Here is a 22,152-nt window from a genome sequence, read left to right on the forward strand (position 1 = left end):
ATTCCCTCCCCCTTTCACTTAACCATATTCCATCTATTAAACCCTAAAATATCTATCCAGTTGGATATTTCTTTGCATGTATAAAATATATGTTCTGCTGCACCATCAGCAAGTTAGCAAGTAAAAAACAACAACTACATTCTAGATTTATGTCATGCGTTGCAACCCTGCAACTGTTAAGAATCAAAACTGTTTACAAAGAAAGGGGAGAAGGAAGAGAGGAGAGACAGGATCTGAACGTATGTTCACTCACAGGAGGCTGTGGCCTCTGTTCTGCAGAGTCACTGACAGCTCTAATCAGTTAGATATGCAGCCGTTAATCATTTCAGATAGTCAAAACTGCAAACTGTTTCAAGACAGGAAAAGGTGGGCGTGCAACAGTGACTCAATAAAACAGTCAGCAATCTCATGCCTTATGGCTCATTTAGGCTCCTGTTTTATCAGAATCTTAAAAGAGTCACTCTATAACCAGTGACTCTTTTCCTCCCCTTCCCCCAACTTGTTGAGCTCTTGTGATCAAAACCCAAATCTTAAACAATATGTAACAGCACAAAACTTAATACAGTCTTTTAAAAGTCTAATACAGAACAGGATGTGTATATATATAATACAGAACATGTCTGTTGCTGTCAAATCCAGTAAGCAGGCTTTCTTTTCAAATCCAGCTCTCAAAACCTGCTTGAGATCCACGTCATTGAGATCCACATCAGCCACTTCAGAACATCTTGGATATATATTTTTCCAGACAGAGAGAATATGACAGTAAACCTTTCAAGGGAACACAACAGTCAAAAGAACTCCGAAGGCTTCCTTTGAGTGTATACTGAGTTTTAACATTGGGATCCACCATACCACCAAGGGACTGCTTTTGCAGTAAAATTTGTGATTTAAAAAAATATGGTGGCAGACAAAAATGGAATCACATAGGAAGAAGTCAGTGGTTACTCAGTTCTGAAAAGTATGAGACCTGAGGCAGAATACTGTTTATTTTAATCTTAGCTGATCAGTTGTTTAAGTTGTTAGCCTTGGCCATGGCAAATGTTATTCTTGATCACTGGTTTGTGATTGATATTTGAGATGTTTTATTTAATTTTGTTTATTACTTTTGTACATCACTTTTGGTGGTTGTACTATAGAGAATGTCACTAACCAAGGTTAGGAATAAATATCCCCCATAATAAGGGGTCCTTAAATGATAAGGATACTCCTCATAAACATACAAATATTCTTCACAGGACAGTATATATGCAAACAGCCACTGTTCTGAATTTACAAGAGAGCTACAGGAGATACTCCTGTTAGGACCAATAAAAATTTAAGAATTAAACTTAAAAATTAAAATCTAACGGGGTGACAGTCCTTCATGAATCCACTTAATTATGGAAAAGCTCATGTGACTACAGTGAACACTGCAATTTAGACATCGCACCATAATCCTATTCATTCAGTATGCATCACTGACAGTTTTATAAATTATTGTCCCCATCAGAGCAGAATTTAATTCAGATATCGTGTGTGCAAATTCACTAGTGACATTTAAGTCCCCAACATACACACAAGCAGCTGCCGTAAGCATCTCTGGGAACTGCTCAGGGCATCTGTTGGTAGAATTAGTCTCTCTAGAAATTATAGATTAGCTCATTATTTAAGACACAGTCCTGCACACAGTTACACATCCTTAAATCCCACCAGAATCACTGAGACCTGTACATATGTAATTGCATGTGGGACTACAGTCTTTAGCCACAGCCCAAACTATTCCTACAAATTAATTCACTGGAACAATCCAATGTGCACCCAGACTCAAAGTTAACACCAAGCCATTTTGTTTAAATTAACAAAGCATCCATAGTACTCAAAGGAATTTCTAGTGTTTTATTACAACAAGGAATGCACAAGGCGGCGGCAATGGGGACATATAAAGCTACCAAGTCGCAATGAATACAGAATCTATCCCTCAGAAGGTGAGTTTTTTCATCAGACACGTTGTATTATCAGAGAGATTCAGTGGTCAGGCAATGTGGGAAGTTGGCTACAAATAAAAATTAGAATAGCAATAAAGAGGTTCCCAACCTCTTTTATGTTCACTACTTTATAATTTTATAATTTTAATTATAATTTTATAATTTTAAGCAGTCTCAGGAAATCTGGTTTTTCTCTGATAAGCTCCAGGGTGGCTGCTGGATGGCCATGATGTCATGTACCCCTAACAACTTCAAAACGCAGCCAGCGCAGAGTAAATTGCTGGTGGAGACACCCTTTTGTATCAGAAAAAATATTGTGCTTTATCTGGATCCTTAGGCCATATAAAATACCAGCAAAAGTGAAGCACTATTTAGTCCCATCAGTTTAATTAGAGTATTAAGCATACACTTAAATCTCCCACACTGAGACTTTAAAAAGGCCTGACTTTGTCTGGATCATGACCAGATTCTCTCTCCATCAGCTGCTTTCCACACATTTTTTTACTAGTTTTTCTGTGCCCTTAAAATTTACTTCTGGTAGCTAATTACTAATTTTCGTGTTCTTTTTATGAACCTCACAGGCTAAGAAGTCATCTGGGGCTACTGCTTTAGTGTATCCTCATACTGTGCATTCTTTGTCATTAACACATCTGGGTGTGACAGGCAGAACTGGCATACGTAATGCTGAAGAGAGAAATTACCCTAGAAGCATACGCAGCACTCTCCATACAGTCCAGATTTTCCAGTCAGGTGCTGTTGCGATATCCTGCACTTAAATATTTGCACTGAAGTATCTGCCCACAACTCCAGCATAACAACGCTACAAAGAATGTCTTATTTCTTGCAGCAGTAAGTACTCTAATCCTAACCGCTTATTTGCTGGTGCAGTAAAAGCCGTGGGTAGTATCCAGTCGTAGACTTACCTAGAGTAGATCCATGGAAATAGCTAACTTGAGATCCATTTATTTCAATGGGTCTACCCTATGTAGAATTACTACCCCTTGTCTCCAAGGCAGTTAAGTAATTGCACCCACTGAGCCAAAGGCTATGGGCATAGCTAACTACAACTTACATTGGTTTTATACCAGTCTAACTATCATAACTTCCCACAAAGAATCTTGGCAACTGTAGTTGGTAACAGTGTTGAGAATCTCCCTTAGAGGATTCTATTCCCACAGTGGCCAATCAGCTATTGACCAGGAACCCAAAAGCAAGACACGAGTGCCTCCTCAGTCTCAAGGTTACCACAAATCAAGTAAATAACAAAAATCTACTTTGTCTTGCTATGTGTATAGCATGTGAGCTTCTGTTTGCTACTACTGTTTCCTTTTCTGCTATTTTAAGCAGTGTTATAAAAATCCATCACTAATGATAACCCTTTTCTTTCTTGCTCTCTGCTCTGTGTCTGACAAGTCTGGACCAATTTCTCCATCCTGCCCTTGGCAGCAGAATGGAGCTAGCATTTCAGATCCTCTACCAAATCCCAGCTGCTTCAAAGGAAAACCCCTGTTTTCTTCCGTTAAGATCATAAGAAATATAGGAGGAGGGGGTCAGCTCTGTTTGGACATAATTACACTTCATCAAAAGAAGCTTTCTTCATCTTCCATGCGTGAAAAGTCTGCAAGCAGTTAAGTCTGTCTTTCCCCTTTTCTTTCTTTCTTTCTTTCTTTCTTTCTTTCTTTCTTTCTAATATAAAAATTGCTATTTGGGAAAGTAGCCAAAACTTGGAAAGCCAATATAGTAAAACTGTGCACACACCCTTTGTTTTCCTTTGAAGTTTCTTAAATAAATATGTTGAGAGTTTGTAAAGTACACCATCACTTTTCACAGATTTTAGTCATATTGATCAGAGAAATCTTCTCATCCATGGGTCGGGGAGAATCACAGTGATTCTTTAGATACTCACTTCATTTTCTACCATTTAAAATGTGTATCGTTATCTATACCTATATATCTCATACATTCAATTGAGATTTGGAGCACACAGGTGCTAAATCATATTTCTGTTCTTCTTCCAACACTAGGTATAGATATAACTACTGTACTTCTATTGTAGACTGTCATGGAATAGATGCCAGAAAGCCTTCAAGCTTAATCAGTCAACATAAAGACAAAGCAGAAATTAACTTTAAAACAATGTATTTAGAAAAAGAAAACCAAAAAAAGTTGGATGGTGTACAGGGTTCACACCTTATCTTGGAGGGCAGTGAACTCAATTACTTTACATCAAATTACCTGTATACTGGAATTGGTTTTTATCACATATTATTAAAATAAATTTAAAAGCATACACTATTGGCCACAGTCCTAAAATAAAAACCATTCACTGGGAACAGCCCTTCCTGAATCACTCTTAGCAAATGGTTAGGATAATAACAATGACCCCATCTGACAGAAACAATTAAGGCAGTTATCAGAACTCTGATTCTGGCCTCTCTCACAACTCAATGACAGTGCCTTTGTTCTCAGATTTGAATTTGTGTCAATTAAATACCCAGAGTTCTCAGAGGTTTCTATTTTTCTATAACTGTTTTTGTTTTGTTTTTAAAATGAGGAAGTTTATTCTCTGTAAGGCATGCTGAGCAGAATAGAACAGAGGACGGGGACCATGGTTCTCAGCGCTCTGGAGCTGACCCCAACCACTGTGCTGAATTAGCCATCTGCACTGCTGCTTTAACAAAGGCCCAATAATACCATACTAGGCTATCTTCTAGGGTGGAGACCAGAGCACGTCTACCATCAAGCCTTTCTGTCCAATCCTAAGACCTATGGACAAGTCCATAGCTCCTAAATCCAGAAGAGCAAGTTAGACCCCATTTTAGCAAGGAGGTTTATTTTTCATCTTGAGCGAGAAGTGGGATGGGACTATCCAGTTCTGCTTTGCTAGCCTTGCATAGGCTGCCACAATGGGCTGGTTCATACATCATAAGCCACGCTGAAAATAAGCTACAGTGGGTGGGTTGTTCAATCGCTAACCCACATTACTCCCAATAGTTGATCAGGTACTCGGCAGCTTGCCGTGTCTTGTTTTCTCCTTAGTCCTCCTGCTCGCTCCCAGCACATATCCCATGGGCCTTTGCGGCACAACCTCAGCAGCCTACTCGACTAATGAGCACAAATATGCTAATAAGTGGAGTAGAGGGTTTTTTTTTCCACCTTTGGGGAGATCTGTACAAATTTAACCTTTTTTCTTTAAAAAAAACTTCGGAGGAAATTTGTGCAAGTACGCTAAAGTGCAGTAGTTAATGCGAATAAGTGTGTAGTTACTGTGAATTTGTGCAAATCTCCCCAAAAATATTTTTGAAAGTTAAACTTGCACAAATTGAACTTTTGTTCTTTTCTTAACTTTCGGGGAGATTTGCACAAGTTCACTTAAGTGCAGTAGTTACTACAAATAAGTGTGGTGGTTACTGCAAATGACTGTGGTAGTTACTGTGAATTTGCACAAATCTCCAAGAAGGGGGGGAAGGTGTTGCTATCTAGAGAGACAAGGAAGTGGAGGAGTAAATTGCATTTCTTATTGATATAAGAGGGGTGGATGGGGAGGGAGGAGGGCGGATGGAGGCAGGAGGCAGCACTAGGAAGATCATGAGAAGTGACTGAGTTTTTTACTGCTCTTGCCTGGCAGTAAAAGCCCTTTCTGACGAGGCATGCATAAGCCACTCTGCCAAGTTTGCACATCATGAAAAGCCACTCTGAACAACCTAACAATAAGCCATGGGTTTTCAGTGTGGCTTGTCTATGGTTAACAACCCACACTGAGGAAACAGCACTGGGTTCAGCCATAATAACAAGCCACTCTGAAACAAACAAGTGTGACAACCCACCATGGCTTGTTGTGTCATGAGAAGCAGGTCAATGTGTTGTGTGCAAGTCTTTATGCTACAACTGATATAAAATTAAAATGTTAGGCCTAGTTAAACTTAATACAACCACCAAACGCCTTTAATTTTGGATCTTTGTTTTTAACATGTCATTTTTGGAGGCATCCATTTAGTCATTAATTACAATTCTGAAGCAACTGCAGGAGTTTTAAAAGGAAATTCTTTTGAGTCTTGCAATTGCTATAAAAACATCTTATGATCGGAGGCTAGATTTCAGATTACAGAAAGCGCTTTAAAAGGCTGAGCAACTTCAGGGCTGAATCATCCAGGTACTAGAAAGTCACATACCCTTCCATTCTAAAATAAGCAATACCTTACTCTTGCTCACTTAGCAACAATACTATGTATGGAATCTGATCCAAAGTTTATTGAACCCTCCAGTGACTTTCCACATATGAAAATATACTGAATCAGATATAGAAAATGGGCCTTCACCCCATGTCGCATAAAAATAACACTTCTAGAGATGGGCAAAGTCTCGTAATCTCAGTTCAGAATGTGCTTAGAAAAAGCTCAAGCTTTTTCTCAGAGTTTTCTGAAATCTCAGAAAGAACTAGCCCTTTCTAAATTTCCTATTTCCTGGTCTCTGCTCCTGGTAAATCACTCTCCCTAGTTTGGTCTTTTAGGGATACTTATTCAATTTTTGTTAGCGTAAATTACTAGCATAGTCAGGGTTTACTCCTGTTACCACATCACTAGCTGTTAAATCTGAGTAGACAGAAATGCATCTTCCCTCTAGTGCACGTGCTTGAAGGGTGTGACACCACCATCTAACGCACAGCCTGCTACATACTGTCACTGCTAATATATATAGTCTTCAGCAGTGTGTACTGGTGATGGGTGAGGCCTTGGGCAGTCATCCTTAGTATGAGAATAGGGCAGTGGTAGGCAAGCTGGTGTCCTCCAGATGTTTTAGACTAAAACTCCCACAATCCCTGATCACTGAACATACTGGCTGGGATTTATAGAAGTTGTCATCCAAAACATCTGGAGGGCACCAGGTTGTCTACCCCTGGAATAAGGTGTTACAAGTATGTCCCTATTTTCACCTCTGCAATGTTGGAGGATAGGCAAATACAGTCCTGCCACTGTTCTCAGTCTCCCTTCTCCCCACCCCCTTCCTTGCTCTCTATCATTTCTCCCCAAACTTCCAGCAGTGATTCAGGAGATAGCATGAAGAAGAGACTGCTCCTTGGGCCTTCATTAGACATAAAAGCCATATTGACAGCAAGTTCCCAGCACAGAGATCCCTTGGGATTTTAGTTTGCCAGGGCTTCTGGACCTTCAGTAAGGACCTGGAAGCCCCAACAAACTGTAATCCCCAGGGGTCTTTGTGCTGGGAACTTTTTCTGGGTAAGGCTTTTGTGCAGCTCTCCCCTTTGCACATAGGCAACGTTTCAAGGCTGCTGAATGATAGATTTTTGGGAAAGAGAAGGGGACAGTTGCAACTTGGAATGACCAAAGCATATTTACAAGCCAAGACAAAACTCAAAGGGACTTTGACTTGGATTGTAAAAAGGACATTATTTCCAAACTAAATGGGTTCATTTGTGAACACACAGACACACAATTCTGAAACTAAGCAATACCTTATCGGAATTTTTCCTCCTAGAATCTGAGGAACAGTTTCACCATAAAGACTGCTTGGGTTGTATCCAGTACTGGGCATCCACCAGGGAAACAGAAACCACTGGTGAAATGGATTTCTCCTCCCCTCTGCATCCCCCCCCCAATTCTGATGTTTGGGGGGACCTTCCATAGAAGATTTGGGGAGCTGCAGGGGAGCAAGAGGAAGTTTACTTATGCAATTTTGGATAAAACTCTTACTTGAGAATAAATCTTATTGAACCCAATGAGACTTACTTCTGAGTAAACATACTTAGGATCTGGCTGCATAGCTAACATGAACCCCATATTTTTATTTTCTCATCACCACCATATAGTAAAACCTATAACAAGAACCGAACCTATATGTGAATGGAAATCAAACCAGAAACTCATTCATGCTTTCCTACTACCACCTAGCTGGTGTCAACGTAATTAGGAACTAGTTCTTTGGTAAATATTTCCTGCCAAAATCCAGATCCCATAAAAACAAGAAAAATATAAGTAGTCGGGGGGGGGGGGGGAATCATGTACCAAATGAACAAACTTAGTCTAGAGAAGTACAGAATTCTGCAACAGCACATTTATCCTGAAAATGAAAGGGTGAAGAGGATTTACTATACTTTGTTTTTATTTGCTGATTTAACAAATACATAATGTAATTATGTACCTCTTCCACTTCTGCCCACGAATCTCAGGTCATTAAACCGTGCCACTTGATTCTTCATTACAGCAGAGGCATTCCTCAGCTCGGCGGAATAATTTTCATCGTTCCCAGCCATGACTGTGACCACTGTCCCATCAGGAACTTCTCCTAAAGCCACCACCTGTGATAGTAAAGACATAACAATAACTTCTTAGAATTATGTGGCCCCAATCTCAAACCCACCACCAAATTTTGAGAAGAACCTGGGTGTGAACATCATGCAAACCATCACGTGGAGCAAGAGAGTGGGGCCATGCCCACTGACCCAGAATCCTTGTTGGCCCTGCTCCCACTATCCATCTGTTGGGTGCATGCGAGTAGCCAAGAGCCTGTACTTGCATACGTTCCCCTCATGAAGTAGAACCTGGGCTTCCACATCACAGGGGGAACTTAGGCATGTAGAGCAGGGTCCTTGCTACAGAGGTGCCACCAAACGTGTGGATGGTGGAGCGTAGGGCCAACGGGTATGTGGCGGTGGTGGGAGGGGGCCACTTTCCTGCTCCACATAATTCATGTTCACATTATTTGTGTACCCCAATAGGGATACAATAAAGGTAACCTTGCAGGACTGGGCCCACATCACACGGGCAACACTTGTGTATAGGAACTATGTGGGACAGACAGATGATGTGGTTACTTCCCATGATGCCAGTAACACTAACACTCAGGGAAAGGTGATGCTTGAACGACGATATTCAGTTGTGCTTGTTACTTGGATCTCTGTATCTATGCATTCTCCTAGGATCTTTATATCTCTGTCTCAAGACCATGAGTTTCTCTGCTTTGGGTTTTAAAATGTGACATAAAGGAGCGGTTCTAGTTCTCAGGATTATGGAGAAAAATCTAAAAATATGTGAATTATTTCATGTAAAAGGTTTAGGAACCTGGGGTTTTCAATAGTCGGAGTTCTTTACTCTGCACAGTTACTCCTATTGGCCTATAATCCCCCTAATATTTCATTAGCTCTATGAAAGGAAAGAGAAAGCAAATCTAAATGTTGAACAGAGTTGTTAATAAAAATCAACTAACTATATGCTTTGTATCTTTTAAATCACAGAACTGAGGTTTGCTGGTCCTAGAACCTTCAGTTGATACTCCATTTTTCTTGCAAGTTCACAGAGCCATAATGCAATACCAGAAATGAAGCACATCACAGTAAGGATGGCTATCACGTCTGTAGCTTGACAGGCCCAATTTTAGCTATTCTGTCACACTATTGAATACTTTGCTGTCCAATAAACACCTTTTAATACTCTACATCAGCTATTAGGGATGGGGGGGATCTACATATTCTAGAGTATTAAAAGGTGTTTATTGGAGACCAAAGTATTCAATGGTGTGAAAGCACTGCTTCTACATTACAAGTGGCAGATAGCTGCAAAGTGCCTTGAAAACCAAGCTTATTACTGTAGTGAGGTAAACCTATATATGGAACTCATTTCATTTCAATTGTGCTTTCGATTGCATTTTTGTATTATTGCACCTGTATTTCAGTGATTTTATGACCACCTGAGAATCCATGGTTCCAATGCAAAACTTTCACTGGCATAAACAGATTCAGTATTAAACCATCCAGGAAACAACTCACAAGATGCTAAAACTGTAATTACCACAAAAAATCTGCATTAGACATATCCTCCCATATGTCTGATCGAACAAGAGGCTAGTTATTTGAGAATTTGCACTCAACTAATAAAAATACATCACATCATAAATGTGAATGTATTATTATTACATCATGCATTGCTTCCCACTGCAAAAAGCAGTCCTGGAGTGACTTACACATACAAATGCAGGAATCCCTAATTAGTGTAATGTAAGGTGCCCACTGAAATCAGTAGGCCTTAAAAGTGTTTCACACTGGCTGAATTGTGCCTGATTCATCCACTAGCTCCAAGAGCCTCAGAGCAAAAGAAGGGGAGAATGTAAAGGATGGCAAAAGCCTCTGAAGGAGGAGTAAAATCACTCCAGCTTAACTCCAGTTGTTGCAGCTGGGCACTTGGACCCAAAAGTTAGACAAAATGAGCACACCTCTTCTGCAATATTTACGGGAAAAGTACAGACTGGTCAAAAGTAAAGCTGAGGGGAAATGGGAAGCTGCTCTATACCGAGTCAGACCATCTCCATCTAACTCACCATCATCTACACCAGTGGAGCAAAAACCATGAACTGTTGACAGAAGAGAGAAAAGGAGAGGTGAATTCTTGTGTGGAGGGAACAGAATTGCGTGTTTTCTGGTTGTAATATGCTGGCAATGCTCACAGAGTCAGTGCTTGCTTTCTAGAGAGAGGTGCTGCAGCGTTAAACTATACGGGCGATACGCCTCAGTAAGCCCAAATTCTTACTTAAAAAGTGGAGAGGGTGCAGTTGCACAATCCTGAGGAAAAAAAGACTTCTGCTCATGCTCAGCGGCACTTGCTTATTTCTGCTTAAGAATGCCGTGAATTCACTGACTGATCTCAGGCAAGTCTATTCCTCAGCTGTAAAGTGAGTCTAATGTCCTATAAATTGTATAAAATGCATATGAATGTAGTGTGTGTGTGTACATGTGTGTGTGTGTACGTGTGCGTACGTGTACGTGCGCACGCACGCACGTGTCTACGTGCGCACGCACGCGTGTGTGTACGTGCGCACGCGCGCGTGTGTGCATACGTGTGTATATGACTTGGCCTATGGCTTGCCTCGCTACTTTTGTCAGCTAGAGCCATCTGCTTGCATCTACTTTTAGTTCACTTTCTGCTGGTGCCACATTTGAAGCTGGATTGTGTTGGCCCCAATGTCATGCCAATAGGGTGCTAGACTCCCCCATGAGCCCCACCACTGGTGCATAGGAGTGCCCCTACTTTCATCACTGAAAGTTGGGGGACATGGAGTTGAATTTTCTTCAGTGACTATTGCAATGCAAAGTACAAGTGACAGCTTTCTGCTGTCTGAGCAAAGCTCTGCCCCAGCAGCTACTTTGCACTTTCCAAAATTGTCTCTCAGATCTACCCTGAACAACTCTGCAGTGCCCACCTCAAGACATATAAAACTTGGTAGAATGAACCACTAGGATTAACAGCTTTCCTAGATTGAGGTCCCACTTGCAAACAAGGTTCTCAAATTAGGCTTATGGCCAAAAATCAATGCAGTTACCATTACTCAAATGTTAAAGCCCAACCCAGTCTAAGGAAAAGAAACCTGGTTTCAATGTTACATGTGAACCTGAGCCTAAGAAATAGGCAGTTGCCAGTTAGACTCATACTTTTACATTCAATCCCCAGAATATAATTAATATATAATTATATTGTTTTGATCTAAATCTTTGAGTAAATAGGCTACAACCTAGAAAAAATACAGTTCATTTAATTCACTGCATAAGCCATCTTATCCCATAAACTCAAAGCATCATACTGCCTTTGCAAAGGTCTACTTCTTATTCCAGGGGTGTACAATCTGCAGGCTACCCCCAGACACCTGTTGTGCAGCCCCCATGCCCCTGCTGATGAATCCCCTGCTGCCAGTCCAGTTCTCTGGGAGGGAGAGGAGGCTTACGTCTCCTCCTCCCCCACCCACCAGGACATGGAAGCAGCTAACACTGCTGTGTCCATGCTGCTACTGGCAGCGCAGGAACAGGGACCACTAGGGTGCAGGGAGGCTTCCACCCTTGCCTCAGCAGCTTCAAAGCAGACTCCCCGCTCCCATCTTGCACAGGATCACTGGGACTGGCATCAGGTTCAAGCTTCCCACCCCAGTTTGTGAGCGTGCGCGCATGCTCAGTCCCTCAACCCCTCATCCCCTGCCGAGCCAGCGCTGGATGCAGCCCTTGAGTCCAAGGCAGGAACACCTTCCTCCCTTGGTGCAAGCCCTCACCAACAGCAGACACTGCCAGGAGGAAGAGGCCAGAGAATGTGTAAGTCAACCAAAGCGGGGCAAGGAGCGGCCTGCAGAGAAATGCAGCACTGTTGCTAGGGTGGTGGCAACAGATCTAACAATCAGGACTGGGATGACTGAAAAGAGGGCAGAGGAGGGCAAACACCCTTCTGTGCCTGCCAGGAGTAGGCATTTTAAGTAAGGCTGTGCACCGCTTCAGTCTGAAGGCCAAATAAAGAGTTGAAGCGGGCTGTTTCGGAGGTGCCTCCATGTGGTACGAGGCAGAACAGAATAGCAGTGAAGCACCTCGGAACAAAGGAGCTTGTATATGAAGTGCTTCGTCTGACTTGGTGATTCGTTTTGAGCAACCCAGACAACCTGGTGCCAAAAGTATCAACTTCAGAAAGTTCAGCAAACGGTTGAGAAGGGAGCGAGGGAGCTTTGGCGAATGGAAATTCTAGTTGTCAAATCAGGGCTGAACGTAACCCAGCAATTTCCAATCAGAGACAGTGGTGGAGGAGGGGGGAAGATTGAATAACCGGAGAAAAACAGCTGTGTTTCAGAGACAGATCATTCTGGTGGTGTTAGTTAGGGTTATGAGAAGTGAGAAAGCCCCCTGCCCAAGCCCCTGCTCCGCTCGCCAGTTCCCCTCCACCGTGATCACCATGTTCTTAAAAAACATGGCGACTGGAAGTCTAGGTGCACATAGACTTATATGCAAAAAGCACTGTGAATTGCCCAGGCAGGAGAAGGAGGTGAGGCGCATGTCCCCACCGCTTGCTAGCTGTCTCATCTTCATGAGCAGTCTTTGGGGGTGTTTCCACCAGCGATTTACCCCTCCAATTGACAAGGCACAGTCATAGAGAACCTGAGGTTTAAAATAGGGGCTGGTTTCTGTCTTTGTGTTGTAAGAAAGTAAAAGAAGCATCCATGAAATCAAAAAGGGATCCTCATGATTTCATATGGTTTTTAAAGGGGAGACTCCTCAAACCACCATCCAATCACACGGCACATCTGCCTCCATGGGCTGAAGCAGAAAAATCATGGATCCACCACTTGTGGGTGCAGCCATGGCTCAAAAACAGGGATCCGGGGCAGTGATCCTCTTGATTTCATATGATTTTTCACACCATTTGAGGTGAAGCAGCAGATCTGGGATTTTTTTAGTGTGCATATTTGGACAAAGATGAGTTCTGTCCTTTGATGTGGGGGGCAGGGGGGACCCAACATAAAACTTCAGAGGATCCATATTGAATTGGCTTTATAACATGATCGTGCTATGAAGCCCCCAAATCTATTTTTTTTTTTTGTCATTCAGTCCATGGGCATAGATGTACTCTGTGATATGACGGAGTTTGGGGGCATGTTTCTTGTAAAAATCATGAGGATCCCTAAGGATCCCTGCCTCGAATCCTTTTTTCCCCCACTGTGGCTGCACCCACAAGTAGTGGATCCATGATTTTTCTGCTTCAGTCCATGGAGGCAGATGTCCTTTGTAATTGGATGGTGGTTTTGTGAGTCTCCCCTTTAAAAATCATATGAAATCAGGAGGATCCCTTTTTGATTTCATGGATCCTTGTTTTACCCAGCCCCCTTTGTGTTCACTGCTCTCTTTCCCAGCACAAGCATATGTGTCTACTCAGAAGTAACCCCCATTGTGCTCAGTGAGGCTTGCTCCTGAAATGCAGGTGCATCTGGACTTTCAGGGGAAAGGAGAAAGGTGGGGAGAGGGGGGAAGCCTCTCTTACTGGTTGAGCAGCCCCTGCCAGTCAGGTGACTTCACTCCAACCCCCATGAGGAAGTATGTTCTGTGAAGCAATTTTTACTGGTGCAGAGAACCTGCTCATGGAGCCCTACATGGACCTCATTGCAGTCAGTGGGCGGCAGTGGCACGGCCCTGAGAGGTATCGCTTTTTGCTCTGAGAGTTTTTGTGGATTAACTCAAAGTTCAGCTGCACCTAGCACCAAGAGTACTGGGCCAAACTCCTGAAATTTGGCAGGTGGGAGCCCCTCCATGCCAGCAGAGAGGTCCTCAAGTTTCATGTATTTATCATGAAAACTGAAAAAGTTATGGCCATTTGTGTTTTCCCATGCAAGTCAATGGTAAAATGCCCAAACCGAGTGGTCCGGATATCCGAATCTCACTTCGGATACGGAACCGAGTTGAAGCAGAGGGGGTCCAAATTGGTCCAAGTCAAACGGGGCTGATTAGGAGTGTCCGAAGCAGCATCCAAAGCAGATTGGGGGTCTACGCACAGCCCTAATTTAAAGGCCAGCAAGACAGAACCAAAAAAGGCTCTTTGGCAACTCCCTTGGCAGATGGGGCATGTCAGGAAGAGGTGAGTTACACGAACCCTCTCCTTTTTGGAGCCGAGGCCAGAGGCAGCGGGAGAGAGCCAGAGCAAACCCTACAAACTGATAACCACCCTCCAGTTCCAGCCCTTTCTGATCCTACCAAAACTCATCCCATTTAAAGAAAGGTTTTTAAGGATGAAGAAATATACTCTGTGGAAAATAAGGTAAATATCTTAGAAGTAAATACATAAATTATAAATGCATTGTTTACAAAATAAAAGTTAATAAAATCTGAAAAATGAATACTGAACAGATTTGAAGTAACATTATCCTTTATTTTTTCTAAATTTCCAAAGATGCCACGTGTTGAATTTTTCCACACAAAAGATTAAAAGGGGGTTATGTTACGGCTCAAGAAAAAGTATGACAAAACTGAGTATCTCCTTAAAACTTGCTAACTGCTTTTTTGAAAAGCCATGTTCAGCTGCCCTAATAACCAGTGGCCACAAATTCAACCCAATGAAACTAGAAATGGCCAGTGTTTACCCTGAAGACAGGAGCTACAAATGTGAAGTGAAAGTACTATGCCATAACGTTGAGCAGAATTACTCTGGATCATAAAAAGACTGAACAAGTATTCTGGACAAATACTCACACACACACCCCCTTTACAGCGCAATCCTATACATATCTACGCAGATGTAAGCCCGATGGAGTTCAATGGGGCTTACTCTCAGGAAAGTGTGCATAGGACTGCAGACTTAAGGCACCAATTGTAACTGCCTACTAGAATATTCTTTTATGAAAACCTACATCCACATTCAATTTCAATACTATAGAATCATCAGTATTAATCCCCTACCTACCTACTGATGAATGTACATTTAATACTTTTAAAGTACAAAACTATGCTTTGCTTGATTAAAAAAAATACCTTTGTGCTTGCCATTTATACACCAGGTTCCAGCTTGAAGCTATTTATATCAGCTGAGTTACGAACTCTGAAAACTGGGGTTTAAATCAAAATCCTGAAATCCTTAACTACTGCAGTGCTATTGAACAGAATTACTACTTCACACTGAATATTTATTTATTTATTTTTGCTGCTGCTGCTATCTGAAAACCTTTTTGCTAATACGAGTGTCATCAAGGTCAGCAAACAGACCTGATTTCCTAATAATTCTGACTACAATCCTTCAAACACTTACTTTGGTACAGTCCAACTGACTCCAATAAGCCTTATCTGGGGCAAGTGATTTGATGGTTGGACGCAGTATCTGTGAAAATATAATGAGTGTCCCTGAAAGAAACATTGAAACATTACCAGTGGGTCAAATGCTGGATTCCTAGTCCAGCCCCTCTATATAGAATGATTCATGGGAATTTGATAGAAGGAGCTGGCTCAGACCCACATTCCTTCCTACTTGAATAGTATTAAACAGTTACAATACTGTGTCAATAAATATATTTATCTAACAGTCTTTAATTCACTAAGCAAAACTGTGAAATTAATCACATTTCACTGGGGTAAAGTTGCTTTGAAATCATCTTTAGGCCCAGGGTGTTGCTCATCTTTCCCAGTAAATTCAGTCAGAACTCCACCCCTCCTTGCCAGCTTTTTCCCTCTTAAAAATATATATGGATACTAACATTCCATAGTGCTTGACCAATATGATTTTTAAAAATTATAATCAAAAACAGCACAGTTTATAACATACTTCATCTATTACAAATGAGCACATAATAAATTTAAGACATTGATTTAAACCCAGTCAACCAGTTGCTGCATATAAAGCCCCCTGCTGTGGGTGATCTACTTTTCTATTAAGTCAATGTGCATTTTCAACCGGCATTTTATTCAGTTATTGCTAAGTGGGATTGTTTTCAAATTAATGACTTTTTAGAAATAAATCCTTTCTATTCAGTTGACACTGATGGTACAGAATGCAAATTAGTCTCTACAATTAAAACCAAAATGTCTCACAAAGTTTCTTCCAAGATGAACATCTTTCTATACATTATGTATCTTTCTACACATAATGTGTAGTGTAAACCACTACTTTCAACATCCAAAAGTTTTCATCAGAACTAGGTAGTACAAGCAATAACCTTACATCCTAAACACATGCATTTGTAAATACGCTTTGCTCATTTCAGAAGACTCTATTTCCAAATAAGTCCAGAGCCTTTTTCTCAGCAGTATCTGGGGGAAATTTTTACCAAGTTTTTAACCCTGCCGGTATAGTTATTTATTTGCCCCAGTATAGTTATTTATTTGCCCTACAATACTAGGGTATAAGCAAAGGATGCTGCCTGATCACATTATACAAGTGAAATCTATATCTGAATGTTATCAGGAAAATGCTCAGGGCACATATCAGTATATCTGATGCCTCGATCATTTCTGTTTATACTATATTGGCATACATAAGGAACATGCCACAGTATCATCTTAGTGCCGTTAATACTGGATCAAGTCACCTAGCCGGTATAAATATAAATGCATTTATATGGACAGTCATGCGATGTATTACTAAAAAGACATCTATTTATCCATTAAATATGTTACTGATACATATCACCTCTGTAAGTACATTTTAAGATTTGGTTCAGAGGTCACCTTCCTAACACTTCGAAATTGAGCAGAAGGACATATATCAATTGGAATGAAGTATGTTTACTTTAGTGCACTACAACTCTGATATCAGTGTAATTTATCATTGTTCAAAATTACAATCAAAATGATCTGAAACATGAAATATCACCCTTAGCTGTCAGCAACTCCTGCGATTCACATGTTGAGAAGCGCTCCACACCTGAAAACTGACATGGTTCTTGAGCATGTTTGGCAGATTTACAAGGAAAAAAAGCACAGGAGATTTTTCCAAATGACTATCTCAACTTGCTATCTGCAAGCTGTATCATGCAGAGCTAAGACAAAGAACGCTAGTTATCAGAACTAAGGCACAGATCATCTCTCTTACACAGTTTTTCTGGGGATGAGTGCAGATTGCATTGCAGACTGCCAGTGAGTTCCACCTCTACCCCCCACAAAAAGAAAACCTCCTATAACTTTTTGAATCATCTTGTAATGAGTGTCCAGTGAAACTAGTCCACCTGAAGGAATCCAAAGTCTACCAAACTTTGAACGAAGTACAGAACTCTACTTTGCTAAAGTTGTTGCTAAAACAGTGGAGTTAGACCCTTCATCAAAGTTTAATTATTGGATTTCCAGAAAACTGCAACCAAAAAAGTTATTCCTTGTTTAGGAAAAGAAAATGACCCAGCAGCCTAAATGCACCCTGTTAAATTCCCAAACCAAACAGCTTAGTAATGTCTTGTTTTCCATTTACAAACAGTATCTCTTTTATCACTGTATGGAGCTTATATTTTGTGCTCTAGGGTATGCTGATTTCTAATTTTTTCAGTCTGTGTATGATTTGCAACTCAGAATTAAGTGTGACTTTGGCAATGGCTATTATACTAAGGGAAAAGGCTAGCATCTATGGAAGGGCATAGTGGATTCAATTTGCATTCCAAGTATGTATATTTCTGTGGTAATATATGTGCACACAAAATCTCCATGTGCAATATCTAGATTTCTAATATTACCCACCGTTGAGCAATAACTGTCTTGGAATATCCTACTATGGAAAAAAATGAGCAGAAATTTGCAGTGGATATTTGGGGATATAGGTGAGGAGTGTAAAAACATGCATGAGGGGGAAAGGCATTCAACCTTTCCTAACGTCCATAGGGTGAGAGCATGTTAGTAGAAAATTAATAGCAACATTCCTGATTAGATCTGGGTCTAATCTGATGTGTGATCCTTCTAATAATGCAGCTCTGTTTCCCCTGGCAAAACAAGCATCTTCTGGGCAAACACTTCCTTATTTGTCCAGCAGGAGTCCAACACAACCTCTAACTGAAAAAAGGAAGTATACTGCTTCCCCCCTCCCTTCCCCCCTTCATCTTAGTTAAGACCCAATCTACAGCCCATCTTGACTGTCACTAATTCTAAAGGGCCTTTCATCCTTGTTACTCAGTGAACCAACGAAACACCTTATGTAAAATACGTATGTGTTGACGGTTTCCAAACAGAACTTTAAATCTAACACAATGACCCAACTGCAAAAATAAACTTCCCATAAATGGAAACTTTTTCCTGAATTCTGTCTTTAGATCAACAGCAGATCATCAAGCATAATATCAAAACTCAGCCACCCATTTTATGTTTATGAACACAAAGAACAACTGAAGTGGCTTTAGAATCTGTGGGTAAGTAAAGGGGAAATGTCTAGTACTGAAAGTTGAAAACATTGGGGGGAGCTAAACCACTACTTTCTTTCATTCTGGAAAAGGTAACTCCAGTGTCCCCCAAAAGATTCCACCTGATGTTTTGGAGAGTCTAATTGACCCTAATGTTCAATTAGATGTGGCATACTTTTGTGCTTAATCTGGTTATTAGCCGAGAGATTTAAAAGATTACTTCATACTGGTTGGGGTCATTTTATTAAAGAAGGCATTGCTGTATAGCCCTTGCAGACTGAGATGCTTCACCATCACTGGCGTATAGGGCTGGATCCAGTATAGGGCTGGATGCAGTAAGATAGTTGGAAAAACTAATTATTCTGAATGGTGGTGAAGTCTTATGACTAATAATAGTGAGCCAAGTACTGTGAAGGGGTATGACTGTTAATGGAGAACAGACAGAAATATCAGAAGGCATTCTAACTCCTCTCAAAATGCAAACGCCACCAACTTCAGTGAGATTTATTCATGAACAAACAAATTTGGGACAAGAGCATTATTGTTACCTTTATCTGACACCCCTATAAAATCCTTTAGAGGATTAAGAAGTAGGAATAGATGGCTCCTATTTGTGGGATAAGGTGTACAAATACATAAGGATATATGGCTGTTGGAAGTAAGCTAAGGGAGAAGCAAGGGGTGTGTGGCTATTAGTATGGAGTTGAATGAAATTGATTGTGTTTGTGGGAAAGGACAAAATAGTTGCAAAAAGTGTGTTATAGTTGAGGTAAAGAAGGCTGGCTGCCCACAAGGAATAATAGCTAAAGTAAATGGTACAAGACTGTTTATGAGGATCAGCAGAAGAGCTCAGAACTGGAAGAGACTCAGTAGCTCATGCCTTACCATCAAGGTGAGAGGTACATTTGTGTTTCCAAGCTATCGTAAATGAGGTTAAAAACCTGAGGGTTTTGTGCGTGTGTTTTAACCCAAATAGGTTTTGTCCCAGGCAGGAATAGAAAACAGTGGAGTGTGCTCCATACCTAAGGTATAGTGAGAGTATACATGTGTGGATAACAAAGAGTGCTCTACCTCTAAAAAAATAATGTGCATTCATGAGAGGTGGAAGCTGTTGTACAAGGGTGGCATAGGTGGGTGTTCCTGGGAGACAGGGGGTGTCATACCTATGATACCTCTGGGGGCACTTCTGGTGGACAGAAGGCCCCACCAGTGGGAGAGAAAACAGGCGCAGCTCTGCAGGGACACCAAGTGCCATATCCACTGAGCACCCAGGGAGCGGTGATGAACTTTACTGTGAAGGAGATGGGAAGTGTGCACGCAAAGGGGTGCCAAAGGAGGGTAATTTGCCAGGAGCCAGGAGCGCTGGGGCCAGAACTGGTCGCCTTGCCCCCACTCAGGCCAGGAAGACGAAAGTAAGTGGCCCTGGGCCACAGCGGGGGGTCCGAAGGTTTCCCCAGCGTCCCTTACCTTGAATGCCACCGGGAGGGTCTTGTTGCAGCGCCAGTGCGAGGGCAGCACGGAGCACAGGAAGTTGGGGCTGTCGGTGCGGACCAGCTCGGCCGGATGATCGGCGATGATCTCCACCATGGTGCGGTTGTCGTGCGGGCGAAGCCTGGGCACCGCGGCCGCCGCCGCCGCCTCCGGATGGTGCTGCTGCTGGGCTGCTGCGGCCACCGCCGGGCTCACGTCGCTCATCTTCCCGGGCTGCAGGCTGCTGGAAGGGGGGCTGAACCTCCGGCTGGTGCTGGGATCTACAGGAACACGCATCACAACAGCCACAAGTTAGCGCGTTTTGCGGGGGGGCGGGGGTGTCGCTCGAGGAGGCGTCTGAGTGGGACCGGGGAGCTAAAAAAAGTGGGGCCGAGGGAGTGGATCGGGAGGATGGGAGAGGGCAGGGGAGGGAAAAACAGGATCCGAGTAAGTGCAGGAAGGGGGACGAAATCGCAGTGGGAAAAGGTGCTGCTGGATCTGGGGAGAGCCTGCGGGGAGACGCTTCAGCGGCTGCCCGGGGCTGCCTCCTCCGGCTCTCCGCAAAGCACCGCTGCAAAGTCCCCCGGCTGCTCCGCAGCTGCGAAGCGCGTCTCCTTCCTCTTTGCCTCTCGCTCAGAGTCTCTGCTCGCTCTTTCCCCCTTCTCCCTTCCGTCCGCCAAAGCTTCTTCGATTGCTACACGCTTGTTCCTCCCCCCTCCCCCGCCGGTCTTTATTTTCTTCTTTCCTTTAGGGGGTGTTATAAAGGGTTGGTAGGGCGAAGAGATAAGCTAGTTTCTTGAGCGTTTCTGCTGCCGTTGCTGCTTCATGCGGGATGCAAGTAGGAGCGGGGGTCCTAAAAAAGTGAATGGCTGGTTTTCCTCCAGGGAGGTTCACCACCCCTCCCGCCAAGGTCTCTTGATCGGGTAAAATTAAGTTGCCGGTGAACTTTTTAGGTTTTCCGATTACTAGTTTTGTCGCTTCTGGTGGTAGCGGATGGGGGGGGGGGGCGGTGTCTCTTTTGCAAAAGCGTCTTCCCTTTGCACAGACTGAGGTTGCCCTCTTCTTCCGCATAAAAATCAAGTTCTCCGGGGTGGGGTTTTGGGAAAGCAAAAGTAGTCAAAATAATAACGAAGACAGCGACTTTAGACGGCTGCTGAGGAAGGATCAAGTTTTTCCCGAAGTTCGAACTTCCGACTCTTGGGGAAATACACCAAGCGGGATGAAAACTCAGGAGGAACAGAACGGGGGGGGGGGGTCGGGCTGGTTTCTAAAATACGCTCAGGGGAGTAACTTCTTGCAGAAGGCAGCGACGGTGCAATCCTGCTCCTTTCTAATTAAGTCGCTGCTATTGCATAGAGGTGAATAGATTTGTTTTGTTTAAAAATCCCCTTTCTTAATGACCAAAGGAGGGAGGGGGAACCGTTAGAGTTTATCACAGTTAAAAAAAACAAACTGCGGGGGTGTTCTACAAAAAGTCACGTCAGGAAAAGACTGAAGCAACAGGAAGTCTTTAAAAAAAAATGGTCCCCAAACGTGTGCGGGTGGGGCGGGGGCTGGAGGCTGGGATTTCTAATGATTAGGTTTTTGTGGCTTATATATACCGTACTCTCCGGCTCAAGCAGTCATTATGCTGATGAGAGACAGCAGCACGTGGTGTCTCGGCCAGTCCTCAGCCGCCTGTCGCCTTCAAAACAAACGTGCGCTCTCCTCCTTCCCTCCGCATTGCCGCCAAAGGGAGGGCGCGCCGCGCCTTCTCGCGAAAGAGCCCAGCTCCCCGTTGACCGTGAGTGGGGGCAGCAGCAAGATCCGCCCCCACGCGTGCTGCGGGCGGGGGGGGCTGTCTCCCAATTAATGTTTAGGACTGTGAACTTTTCCACGCGAACATCTCGCTTTCGAAACAAACGCCTCAAAGATCCTCTGCCGAAGCCTTTCCCCAAACCTGGCAGTCGACCGCCTAACATTTTCCCCGAATTAGCGTTGTTCCTTTTCAGAGTTACAGAAAGGTACGGGACGTGTCTGGCTTGCTCTTTTTACATGCACGCACAAAAGGCAGACCTTATTAAAAACTATTTACATACCCAATAGTAAAATAGGGTAAACGCCTCCC

At 42.7% G+C, this 22,152-nt stretch overlaps 1 protein-coding gene across 2 annotated transcripts in view; it reads right to left on the bottom strand.

Annotated features, from left to right (window-relative positions):
- RUNX2 (RUNX family transcription factor 2) overlaps nt 1-20,744 on the bottom strand; it is a 158,203-nt gene extending 137,459 nt beyond the window's left edge. For both annotated transcript variants that reach the window (XM_084822242.1, XM_084822233.1), the window contains exons 1-2: nt 20,043-20,744; nt 8,124-8,280 (exon numbers count right to left, since the gene is read on the bottom strand). In XM_084822242.1, coding sequence (XP_084678368.1) covers nt 8,124-8,280; nt 20,043-20,342 — 457 coding nt within the window. In that variant the 5' untranslated portion in view covers nt 20,343-20,744. The remainder of the gene's footprint in view (nt 1-8,123; nt 8,281-20,042) is intronic.
- Between the last annotated feature and the right edge of the window lie 1,408 nt (nt 20,745-22,152).

Source organism: Heloderma suspectum, chromosome 1, assembly GCF_057233095.1.
Source record: "Heloderma suspectum isolate Gila_16-S chromosome 1, 16-S_ref, whole genome shotgun sequence".
Taxonomy (NCBI): Eukaryota; Metazoa; Chordata; class Lepidosauria; order Squamata; family Helodermatidae; genus Heloderma; species Heloderma suspectum.